Source organism: Lepidochelys kempii, chromosome 21 (genome assembly GCF_965140265.1).
Source record: "Lepidochelys kempii isolate rLepKem1 chromosome 21, rLepKem1.hap2, whole genome shotgun sequence".
Taxonomy (NCBI): Eukaryota; Metazoa; Chordata; order Testudines; family Cheloniidae; genus Lepidochelys; species Lepidochelys kempii.
The window spans coordinates 10,767,425-10,780,109 of record NC_133276.1 but is presented as its reverse complement, the minus strand read 5'-3'; the positions used below and the strand labels follow the sequence as shown (position 1 = coordinate 10,780,109).

The 12,685-nt window shown below is 43.4% G+C and overlaps 1 protein-coding gene across 1 annotated transcript; it reads left to right on the top strand.

Annotated features, from left to right (window-relative positions):
- The first annotated feature begins 1,207 nt into the window (after positions 1 to 1,207).
- Positions 1,208 to 11,502, top strand: RPS10 (ribosomal protein S10). Its single transcript, XM_073319865.1, has 6 exons — positions 1,208 to 1,312; positions 3,127 to 3,276; positions 3,823 to 3,994; positions 9,625 to 9,702; positions 10,160 to 10,215; positions 11,413 to 11,502. The coding sequence occupies exons 2-6, from the start codon at positions 3,127 to 3,129 to the stop codon at positions 11,452 to 11,454; spliced, it is 498 nt and encodes a 165-aa protein (XP_073175966.1). The 5' UTR covers positions 1,208 to 1,312; the 3' UTR covers positions 11,455 to 11,502.
- Positions 11,503 to 12,685: the final 1,183 nt, after the last annotated feature.

Below are 12,685 nucleotides of genomic sequence, written 5' to 3'. Positions count from 1 at the left end.
TACAGCAGCATAATTGCAGCGTCGTAGCTGTGTTCCTGTAGTGGATGTTCCCTTCACTGATATTTCTCAGAGGCTCAGACTTGCCTCCAAAGGCCTGGTCTATACTTTTAAAATTTAGGTCAACATAGCTATATTGGTCAATCCACACCTCTGTCCAACATAGCTTTGTCAACCTAACCCGCAGTGTAAATGCAGCTAGGTTGATAGAAGACTGCTTCCATTGACCTAGCTACCACGGCTTGGGGAGATGGCATTCACACACTGATAGAAAAATCCTTTTCATCTGCACTACGGTATTATGCCAGCATAGCTACAGCAACATAGCTATGCTGCTATAGTCCCCATAGCGCCATACCCGAAATCTCAGGAATTTCTGTTGACTCGACGAGAGGATCAGAGAGGGGTCGGGGGGGGGGGGGGGAGCAAGGGATAGCTCAGTGGTTTGAGCATTGGCCTGCTAAACCCAGGGTTGTGAGTTCAATCCTTGAGGGGGCTGTTAAGTTGATCTGGAACAAAAAGTGGGGATTGGTCCTGCTTTGAGCAGGGGGTTGGACTAGATGACCTCCTGAGGTCCCTTCCAACCCTGATATTCTATGATTCTGTGACTTAGGCCGGTTACAAAGAAGAGAGCTGGCAACTGTGTTAACACTGACCATGATCCTGCAACTGGATAAGCAAGGATGGGCTACACTGTGTCTGCATGGAGCTCCACTGATTTCAAATGGGGCTTTGTGGGTGGAGGGGTCCAGCTGCAGGATTGGGGGCGGGAGATGACTTGGAGGATTGGGGGCTCCAATGCCCCAGATGACAGTGCTTTGCTACCATGGACGGGATCTGAGAGTAGCAGGGTGGGTCATTTTGCTGGGGGGACCGATGTCGTTCTTAATTCAATCTGGCCTAATGGGTCTCTGGATTTGGGTGCCCAGCGTGAAGTACAGACTTGGCTAGACTGTCAGAGGGGCTGAATTCTCCTTGAATTCAATGGAGCAGCAGCTCTGGAAATCAGGACCTTGTTCTCTTAAACTAGGCACATTTAAAAAAAAAAAAAAAAAAGAAGCACCCAACATCAAAAGCCACTTAAACCCCCCGCCCCAAAAAACTGGCCGCAAGTACATAAGTGGCACTTCCACTCAGGCGCTTGCACGGTCACCACGTGCTTTGCTCTGGGAGAGGGGTCCTAACGCGATTTCTTCCCGGCACTCGATTAGTCGCTTGTGCCGCAGCTGCGTGGGGTCCTGCGCGTCAGGCCGGAAGACGCCGCCCTGCGCATGCTCTTTCCTTTCCAGCTCTCGGGCTTAGTGCTAGCGGCACGGTAAGTCCGGGCTCCAGTCGCTTCATCTCCCTCACATCGCCGCCATCCTGCGGCTGGGGGCCCCGGCTTGGCTCTCGTCGGCGGGCGGGCACCCTGTGCCACACGCGCTCGGGGATATTTCCCAGGAGGGGCCCCGAGCGGTGGGGGGAACTAGGCCGCAAATTGGGCGGGGGAACTTGCGGCCTAGGGGTGGACGTTGGGCCTCAGAAGGCGGGGGAGGGGAAGAGACTGGGGCCTGGAAGGCTGATTGTGTATGGGGGGGGGCTGGGCTGCTGTTTGGGAGGGTGGGAGAAGCTGCTATGTTGTGCCCTTGGTACGGCCCATATGTGGGGGATAGAGGGGATGGGGTGGGTTAGTCAGGGCTAAACTGGGAAATCCGATGTCCATTTTCTACCCCCTTGTAAACTGAGGCAGTGGCGGCACCTCTAATCCTGCTGGTATGGAAGAGGGTCCTGCTTTCTTTGTGCTGCAGAGGGGGCATGGAAAGGTCTAGTTTGACTCTAGTCTTCGATTGAGACTGGGTAGTAGGTTGAGCACCACCATGTGCTGCTCCCGTACCAAAGTGCTGAAGAGCTGTTTTCGTGCTGCTGCTTAGTGATGGGTTCTTCGTGGCCCCCATGTGTGTGGGACCTGTTTCCTCTTTATATGGATGATGATCTGTGAACGTAGGATGTTTGCTGTTGGGTGCTTCCTTTCCTAAAAAGAGTTAACACTTACAAGCTTTGGTTTTGCAACTGTGCAAATCTTAAATCAGAAAGAAGTAACCCAAGCCAAAATGGTTGGTTTGTTGTTTTTGGGTCACTGTGTGCAGTGGTGGGCAGTTACTGTTTTCTGGGCCGCCATAAGTGTGTGACTACCATAGGAAAATACCTTTTCAGATTGGTTTTTAAGTACCTTTTTATTTCAGCAGGCCTTTGGCACAGTATGTTGGTGCTGTTCATTATGATGCTCTAGTTCTGTACATTTAAAGCACTTAAGTATCAGGCATTTCACAGTTAAAGTACTCATTAAGTATTGGGTGCTAACCAGATAACACACACTTTATTGGATTTTCTTCCCCATCTATCTGTTTGGAAGTGAAGCATCAAGGGGTTCCTAATCTTTGAAAGTTATTCCACATAACTAGATAGTGTGGATTATAGACATTGCGATTGGGAGTTCTGTTAGGTGTCCAGCATGTAGGATGCCTATTGTACAAACATTACTAAGCGTCATTCCACTGCACACGTTACTGTCCTTGGTCTTGCTGTTGCCTTCTGCACTACCTGATGAGGACTGTAGCAGATGTTTGCCTAAGCGTGGTTGCAAAGTACAGTTTAAAATTGCTACTGTTAAGAATTAAAACGAAGACTACTCTCCTCCCTGCTTCCCTTGGCTGGCTTCAGTGTGAGAAGGAATTGTCTAGCTTTTATTGGGATAATTGAATTAAATGCAATAGAAAAAGACTGTGGAGACCGCTAAATGCATACTTGCAGTGATGCTCTTTTACAGTCCACCTACACTACAAAAACAACAGTTATCAAAAAGGTTACTCTGCTTGCTCTTCCTGGTGGATCATAACATGGGCTTCTGAGCAGCTGAACTATGTGATCTTCTAGCCTGTAGCAAACTTGTATATATCTTCCCAGTTAAGGTGTAGTAAGGATTCCCATAATTTCTAACATGGTTAAAGGTGGTGGTGCTTTGTTCAGTGAGTCACTGCAGGTCCAGCGTGGAATCAGGTGGCTTAAAATAAAACATAGATCCAGTTATTAGATCTGGCAACACACTAATGTATTACTGCTAGTCTACTAACTATTGATTTCCCTGTCCAGATGTTGATGCCCAAGAAGAACCGGATTGCCATCTACGAACTCCTTTTTAAAGAGGGAGTGATGGTGGCCAAGAAAGATGTTCACATGCCTAAACACCCAGAGCTGGCAGACAAGAATGTGCCCAACCTCCATGTCATGAAAGCCATGCAGGTGTGACAGATTAATTTATGGATCTACCTGGGCTGTTAAAAACAGCTTTTTTATGTTTTGGGACCTTATGAAGCTGGTGGATTGAGCACCACCTGACTAATCCTGGCATTATTTAACTTTGTTTAAGGAGAGAGAAACAGCAGCTCCAATGGAATTTGCCTTTTTTCCAGATTACTAGTTTTTTCATATTAACTTCATCAATCATACACAAACTGTGTAGAAAGCTTTTGTATTGCGTAGCATAAGATTCATAATCCTGTCTCTGAACCTATGATTTTAGCATCATTTTTAGTTCAGTTTTGCATAATGACCCTTGAATTATTAGTCTTGTGGAATGTGAATAGTTAGTATGTTGAAGATACTGCATCTTTCTGTACCTTCACATGTACTTCTGAGCTACTGAATGTCTAGTCGTCAGTCCTCCACTCATCCCCAATAAACTACCAGTGTTCTGGCTGGTAGTATTTAAAGATGTTAGATGGTCACAATCAAATGCTCATGTAATAATCCACCTGCAAAAAGCTGAACCAGAATTTCTCTCCTTAGTCACTGAAATCGCGTGGCTATGTGAAGGAGCAGTTTGCCTGGAGGCACTTTTACTGGTATCTGACCAACGAGGGTATCCAGTATTTGCGTGATTATCTTCATCTACCCCCTGAGATTGTGCCTGCCACCCTGCGCCGTAGCCGCCCTGAGACTGGCAGACCGCGGCCCAAAGGTGAGCACTAGTTAATAAAAGCAACTGCCATGTGATTCTTGGATGGGTGATACGGGGTGTGCGGAAGAACGGTATAAATTAAAGTTGAGGTTGCTGAGCTGTGTGGGCATGGTGGATAAAAATGTGAGCTTCCAGTGCCATGGCCAAAAGGGCAAATGCAATCTTTGGCTATATAAAGGAAAAAGTCGAGTAGGGAGGTTCTGTTACCTCTGCATTTGATACTGGTGTGACTGGTACTTGATATTATGTCCAGTTCTGGGGTGCACAGATTAAAAGGAAGTTGAAACATTTGAGAGGGTTCAGAGAGGAGCCACAAGAATAAGATTAGAAAACTTGTCTTATGGTGAAAGATTCAAGGAACTCAGTCTGTTTATCTTAACAAAGGTTATTACAGAGTGACTTGACTAGTTTAGAAGTACTTAGATGGAGAACAGAAATTTGACTGAGTTTGGCAGACAGAGGTCTAATGTTGGAATCTAATGGTTGGAGGTTGAAACTAGACCACGTCACACTAAAGAAAGATGCAACTTTTTAACAGAGTAACTTACATTGGAACAACTTACCAAGAGTTGTCTTTTTGGATTCTTCATCAGTAGTAACTTTTAAATCCAGACAGCATGTTTTTCTTAAAAAAACAACAATGCCGCTCTAGTTCAACCAGGAATTAACTCAAGGAAGTCTTGTGGCCTGTGTTAAACAGAAAGTTAGACTAGATGATCACCAAAGTCCCTTCTGGCCTCGTCTGTTTCATTGCAAACCGTAAAACTCAGTGCATCTGAGTTTCAGGCAATGTGCAAAACTTGTCTTGTAGCTTTTATGACTTTCCCAACAAATTCACGTTGCATATTTGGGTAAGCTGTTTAGTATCACTTTGATTCTTGTTTCACAGCTAAAAGTATCCTTCTAGATAGGGATGTACTTGCAAAATGAATATTTTAGATAGACAGGAGCAATCAGTGAGTATAGAGTAAATGTGTATTTTCAAAGACAGTACATAAATACAAAATATATTAGTGGTTCCTACGGACCACTGAAATCTAGTCAATACATGTACTTCCAAGAGGCTTATTTTAGGATGGCTAATATAGCACATGAAGAACAAAACCAGGGTTGATTTAAAATTTCACCTGTTATGCAATGTGCTGCACACTGGCTGATGGCCTGCCACCTCACCTTATTAGGTAGCAGTGTTTCAGTGGAGCTGTATGAATGGCTTGCAAAAATGTTTGGGATTCTCTGTGGCAAAAAGGTGCTATAGTAAAGATAAAGCATAAGTTAGTCTTAGACAGCTGTGGCCAAATCAGCACTGCCGCATCTCTGCCACTGTGTTAAAGGACACTTGAGTCTGATTTTGGTTGGTGGGTTAGTGTGTGGGTGCTGGGTGGTGTATGACAGGCCACCAACAGGAGGTTTGACTGGATGATCTAGTAGCCTTTACTGGCCTTAAACTCTGACACCCCCCTCAGTTTATATGAATATGCTTTAGGTGTTTGTAACACTGAAATTACAAAAACTGAAAGTAAATAATTTATCTTTCTTTGACTTGTTTCCTTTGTGCCTTTGGAAGCACTCTGACTTCCTTGCTATTTTCTCTGTCGAGTCAGTTTCCTCTATTCATTTATGTCACATGGCAACGGGAAGAAACATGAAAATATAGAAAAGCGTGCTTTTACAATGACAAGTTACCCAGGGAACAGGGGGCAGATGTATTTCCTGAAATACACTTTTATTTTAGGTTGACTGTATTTCAGTTTGATGATGTACCTTGACTTGTTGCTGCAAAATCAGCTGAACTTCTGAAGGCCCAACTCGGTATCTGGGTGTGGCCATAAACTCGAGAATAGATACTGGATGGAGGAGGAAAAACTACTGCAAAACTTGATATTGCAAGGTCTGCTGTAGTGACTCAAAATTTTGGCTCTCCCTTGAGGTGGGAGAAAGTTGGACTTTTGTACAGAGGGTCTGCCACTCATGTGCAGTAAGTGTAATCTGCCCTCAAGCAGGAATACTCTCATCCCTACCACTTAGAGGTACAGATTTATTCTTGAGCTGGGAGAATGATCTTTCCAGTACAGTGTGTAAAGTGCCTCACTGATTTTAAGTTGCATTGTAGCTCTCTTAACTACTGCTGAGCCACATGCTTAGCCCAAAATGTGTGTGGGCTTGTACCTGTAACACTTTAAGACCTTTCTATGTTAGCCAGAGAAACTGTAGTGTCTTTTGAGCAAACAGTTTAAATTCTTGCTTGGAAGATGCCTTCGACCAATATTGACAGGGTTTAAATGTGTGTGTGTTTAATTCCACTTATTGCTGTGTTTCTATGGCTATGTCTACACTGGCAATTGAACGACACAACTTTTGTCTTTCAGGGGTGTTTAACACCCCCCTGCCCCCAAAAGACAAAAGTTTTGCCATGACAAGTGCCAGTGTGAACAGCGAGTTGTCGCCAGGAGAGCTGACAACCAGTAGCTATACTGTGTGACCTTTAGAGGCATGGCTGTGGCACTAAAAGCTGTGTAGTGGAGACACAGCCTAAGGTCCCAAGTTTTGTCTGTTGTCCTTCCTGTGAAATGCTGTGATTTACACAAGTATGTGTGAAACTTGCAGGTTAAAATTTGCTTTTGAGTTCCTCTAGTGAAGGTAAATTGGCTATTGCCATATTTATCTCAGTGTGTATAGTGCAGAAGTGTTAAGCCCTAACTGCTCCACAACTTAATGGTGTTAACTACAACACTCATAGAGCTATACTTATTGTCCAGTTGTAATAGCTAGTGTGGTTATAACAGTGGTTCTCAAACTTTTGTACTGGTGACCCCTTTCACACAGAGAGCCTGAGTGCGACCCCCACCCCTTATAAATTTAAAAAAACGTTTTTTTAAATTTATAACACCATTATAAATGCTGGATGCAAAGCAGGGTTTGGGGTGGAGACTGACAGCTCGCAACCCCCCATGTAATAAGGGGTCCTGACCCCCAGTTTGAGAACCCCTAGGATACAACATGCTTTCTCTGTTCAAGGCAAATGGTATTTTAAAGTGTGCTAATTGTGCTCTAGAGTACTGTTGTGAATTTGATACCACAGTCTCTTAAGTGTTTGTAACCATGTTAGGTGTGTCATAGTGTTTGATTGCAAGCTTCAGGGTAGAGAGAGGCCAGGATACAGTGCCATAGTGTCCATGGCTTCCTATAGAACATAACTACCCAAAGCATAGCCCTCTTTGCTCAGAGAAGTGGATGTAGCAGAAGGCCGGTTCAGAGGCTGTGCCCTATGGTATCACTATGATACCTCCCTGTGGTAGAAGCATTTTGAAAACTGTGTGACTTTTCCCTTCACCTAAACAGGAGCACTAGTTTTCCATGAATTCTAATAGGTAGGCAATTTCCTTTCTCCAGAAAGGATCAATCAGGGAGCTGTGCATTTCTCAACATGCTTGAAACTGCACGTCAGTTTGTGGTGAGCCATCCAACCACCAGCCCTTACTCAGGATTTTACTGGCAGAACAGTAAAGCTTTGGTGCTTGGTGGTGTAGGACAGTGGTTCTCAACCAGGGATACACAGAGGTCTTCTAGGAAGTACATTAACTCATCTAGATATTTGCCTAGTTTTACAACAGGCTACATAAAAAGCACTAGCAAAGTCAGTACAAACTAAAATGTCATACAGACCGTGACTTGTTTATACTGCTCTATATACCATACATTTCAGTTTAGATGCAATATTTACGTTCCAGTTGATCTATTTCATAATTACAGGGTTAAAATGAGCAAGAAAGCAATTTTTCAGTGATAGTGCGCTGTGGCACTTTTGTATTTTTGTCTGATTTTGTAAGCAAGTAGTTTTTAAGTGAGGTGAAACGTGGGGGTACGCAAGACAAATCAGACTCCAGTAATCTGGAAAGACTGAGAGCCACTGGTATTGGAGACCTTCGTCTTTAAGGATTTACAGTAGGGTTTTCCCGAAGTTTAAAAGGCTGGCAAGTCCATCAGGCTTCTATTTGAGCTCTGCCTCTTGCTTCCTTCCCTGGAAACATCTGCCCACCTTTTATTTAGCTTAATTTCTTTTTTTACTTTAGATCACCTTTTCTTAGGCGTACTAATTTATCCCATATTTAAAACATAAGATACTTTTATTGCCCACGCTTAATCAAATATTTGGGGCTGGGGATAGAATTCTGTACAGTTGGGATTTGGGGTAAAAGTGTGCATTTGTCAGGCATAATGAACACGCAACCTTGATGTGTTTTTTGTATCATAACCTTCAATTTTAGCACTTATTTGAAGCTAGTTTTTGCAGATTGGCTTGGCTAGCAGCACAACGTAGTTGAAAGTGTGTTGTAAATTCAGGATTGGTAATAATTTAGCTGTATTTGCATTGGTCAGAAACTTGGCAAGCAAATACAGTAAAAGCTGTTTCAGAGTAACAGCCGTGTTAGTCTGTATTCGCAAAAAGAAAAGGAGTACTTGTGGCACCTTAGAGACTAACCAATTTATTTGAGCATGAGCTTTCGTGAGCTACAGCTCACTTCATCAGATGCATGCTGTGGAAACTGCAGCAGACTTTATATATACACAGAGAATATGAAAAAATACCTCCTCCCACCCCATTGTCCAGCTGGTAATAGCTTATCTAAAGTGATCATCAGGTGGGCCATTTCCAGCACAAATCCAGGTTTTCTCACCCTCCACCCCCACACAGATTCACTCTCCTGCTGTGTTATCTGGCTCTTTACCAATCGGAAAGCTCTATTAAATCAGCATTTCTAATCTTCATTGACAGTCCAGTCTATAGTCCGGTTGGTGTGGGGCTGGCAGGCTCCCTACCTGGCTCTGAGTGGCTCCCCAGAAGCAGCAACATGTCCCTGCTGCTCTTAGGCAGAAGAACAGCCACTAGGGGTTTGGAGTGCAGGGTGTGGGCTCTGAGAGGGAGTTTGGGTGTGGGAGGGGATTGGGGTGTGTGTGGGGAGGTGTGGGATGTTGGATCTGGGTGGGGCTCACCTTGGGTGGCTCCCCGCAAGCAGCGACATGTTTAGATTTGTATTGTTCAAACACTGTTGATGTGGTCTTTAAGAGTGGTTCTCAACCAGGGGTATGCGTACCCCTAGGGATACGCAAAGGTCTTCCAGGGGTTACATCAACTCATCTAGATAATGTGCCTTATTTTACAACAGGCTACATAAAAAGCACCAGCAAAGTCAGTACAAACTAACATTTCTCACAGACAATGACTTATTTATACTGCTCTGTATATTAAAATGTAAGTACAATATTTATATTTCAGTTGTTTGATTTTATAATTGTAAAAATGAGGAAGTATTTTTGTTGATTTTGTAAGCATGTCATTTTTAAGGGAGGTGAAACTTGGGGTATGCAAGACACATCAGACTCCTGAAAGGGATACAGTAGTCTAGAAAGGTTGAGAGGCACTGATCTATAAGACTGTCTAGTAGTGTGGCCACAATAGAGAACTGCATTTAAAATTTAGTTGCACGCATTTGTGGCCCGATAAGGCCTGAGCATATATGTCCCTTTTGATCCTGTATTAAAGCCTTCCCACACCATCACACTTGTAGCATAATCGAGGCCTCTTTAGATTGGATTCCTTGGATTGACAAGGCTGCTCTGACTTGCAGGTCTGGAAGGTGAACGCCCTGCTCGTCTTACTCGGGGAGAGGCTGACAGAGATACCTACAGACGCAGTACCGCTCCACGTAAGTGTCCTATCTAGTGCAAGTATGACTTAACCAAACTGAGCTTGTCATTTGTGCAGTTTACATTTCTGTAGAAGCGTCTTCAACGTTTAGATGTACAACATGCTAACTTCTGTGATGAATGTCTGAGGTCTCAAGCCTCCACTTCCCTGCTGATTCTAGGGTCTGTTTATCAGTACGCTCCCACTGTACTGCAGTTACGCTTGCATGTCAAGCTGGATTTTCTCCCATGTGGCATGATGTTTCCTATTGCCTAATTGCCATAATTTGCAATTGCAGTAAAAAAAAGATAGCATTGTGGAAGTTATCTGTAGCTTGTGGTGTGCACATCCCAAGGGTTTAAATATTTGATACTGCTAAAGACAGTATATCCTAAATAAGAGTTTGTTGTCAAAGCCCAGGCAATGGATTCTCTCTGCTTTGTAGTTTTCTAGAATAGCTCTTTCTCTCTTCCCAGTTGGTGCTGACAAAAAGGCTGAGGCTGGTGCTGGAGCAGCTACTGAATTCCAGTTTGTAAGTATCTGCATTTGAGAGATGCGGTTTTTTGTTCCCTATGTTAATGCTTTAAGAAAGCTTTAACTAAAGCTGTCCCTAGAAGAGATGGTGTATTTTCACAATGCAGTCATCATTTATTCACCCCCTTAAGCAGCTGGCAGTTGCTGCTGGAACTGCATAAGGTACTACCTATAGATGGAGCTCCTTTTGAGCCTGCAGTTACACCACCTAGACAACTGTCATATTAGGCAGCACATGTGTTCCTTGAAAGTCTTCTGAGGTGATATTGATAATATTGATCAGTACTGGGTAGAGAACCCCCAGCGTATCTGTTTAATCTTTCAGGTGAAAGAAAACTACAGAGGCCATGATCATCTGAGATTAATTCTTCTGTGTCACCCTTTTTAGACAAGCAGTAGCCTTGGTGATCTGCCCACATTACTCAAGTTACAATTAGCATGACAAATTCCAAATTTTCCTTCTGTTTTCAACTTGATATGTTATCCTCCCCATCTGTTTTAAATTTGAAGGTGTACGGTAATGCACATAACGCCTCTCATTTGAGGTGCTGCTAAATTTTATTGGCACATCAACCGCTATATCCCTTACTTCATCTCAGAAGTGAGATGGAGGCTTAATATTTGTGAAGCGCTGTGAGAGCTCCTGATGAAAGGGGTTGCTTCACACTTTAACAGAGCATTAGTTTGAGCAGACTAGCTTGGACGTAATACATCAGTGTTTCTCAACCTATTTACCATTGTGGGCCGCATCCACACAATATATACGCTACCTGTACAGCCCTGAGGATGTTGCATGGGCTGCATGTTGAAAAGCACTGTACAAAACTGACAGAGGTGGGTTGAATTCCTAGGCTGTCATATTCCAAGTCAGCAGGGCTTGGCCCACACCATAGATTATAAAGCCAGGAGCTGTGTTTTGACAAGCAAGAGTTCCACCTTGCTCTCAGTACACATGGTAACTAACTTCAGATATTAGTCCTTAAGTCTTCATTCACTGAACTTGATCAGTAAAGGCAGGCAAAATGAATGGTTCTTCTTATGATTCAGTACAGAATTCCACATCAGGGGAAACAATGATTTAGTATATTTAGGATGTACTTAATATTTGGTTTGGTAGCTATGTGCTACTTTCAGTTGCTGATGTGCCCAAACTTCTAATCCTGTGTGTTTTGGTTTTTTGTTTTTGTTTTTGCAGAGAGGTGGATTCGGTCGTGGACGTGGTCAGCCTCCTCAGTAGAATTCTCTGGTCATGTTTTTGTGTATAATAAAATAGGTGAAAATCTCATTGTGCTTGCTTCCTTGTATCATTTGAATGTGTGGAAGCTAATATCAGAGAAAAGCAAAGCAACAATTTATACCACTAAGCCTTCTGGCTCCTGCTACAACAGAGTTGAAGATAATCCTGATTAGAAATCTGATACAGACTAACACGGCTACCACTCTGAAACCTGATTATAAAGTGGTTATGAGGAGTAGACTAGGTCCTAGGAAATCAGTCTGACTTCGCAGCAGTGATAGGAGAGGTGATTGCTGCCGCAGGATTTGGTAGTGAGGTTGATGGTTCTTTCTGGAGGAGAACATGGGCTTTTGGGTTCCACGGCCGCTTGGAAGTACCACTGGTACCCTTTATGCTTTCAGTAAGGGGGCACCCATCGTAGGTTTCTGGTAATATGGGGCCTCCCTCTTAATAAGGCAACTTGGAGGTTTGGCTCACCTATAGAACTTGATCTTGCATTATGGGTAATGTGAAGTTGAAGCTGCTAAAATGCACTGAGTCTAGGAAGATTCATGTGGTGTGAGACTGAAGTAACTACATTAAAAAGGTTAGAGGACCCAGCCCTTCATGATTGTTGATACTCTTTTGCCCCAGTGGCAAGCACTCTGTGCCAGTTTGGCATGGTTTGCAATACTTGTGGGAAATTCTCCATCAGGACAATACAGTATGGGATATCCATAGCTGCTCCCTAAAGTACAAAGTTTTCAAAGTCAATGCACTCTTCACTGTTTCAGATCCTAGTGTGTAGGTAATCATTTACAGTAAAACAGGATGGTCTCTGGCCTCTGATGTTGCTTAGCAAAAAATTGAGTTGTCTTACTTTTGTGCCAGATATAGGGGACAAGCAACCATTTCTCCAAGGCAATTTTGCTTATGCACGCAGGATCTGTTCCCTTAATTATTTCATGTCTGTTTTTAGTTTGATCTGAATTGGCTGCCTGGCTATCTTTGTGTACTCTGGCAAGTATAAACTAGATTCTGTAGCAAGAGGTCTGGATTCTGTGACAGTCTTGTGCTGCAAACTGAAAAATCTTTCTCGGGTAGAGGCTTTTATTAAAGCAGATATGAATGACCCCACAATCACTACAGTATTTCTTGTTTAGAATATTGGGGAAGTAAATTTAACTTCCAATGTGCTGCATAATTTTGTGTTGCAAACACCACAGTTATGAAGGGCAAGTTTTTCAGGTGC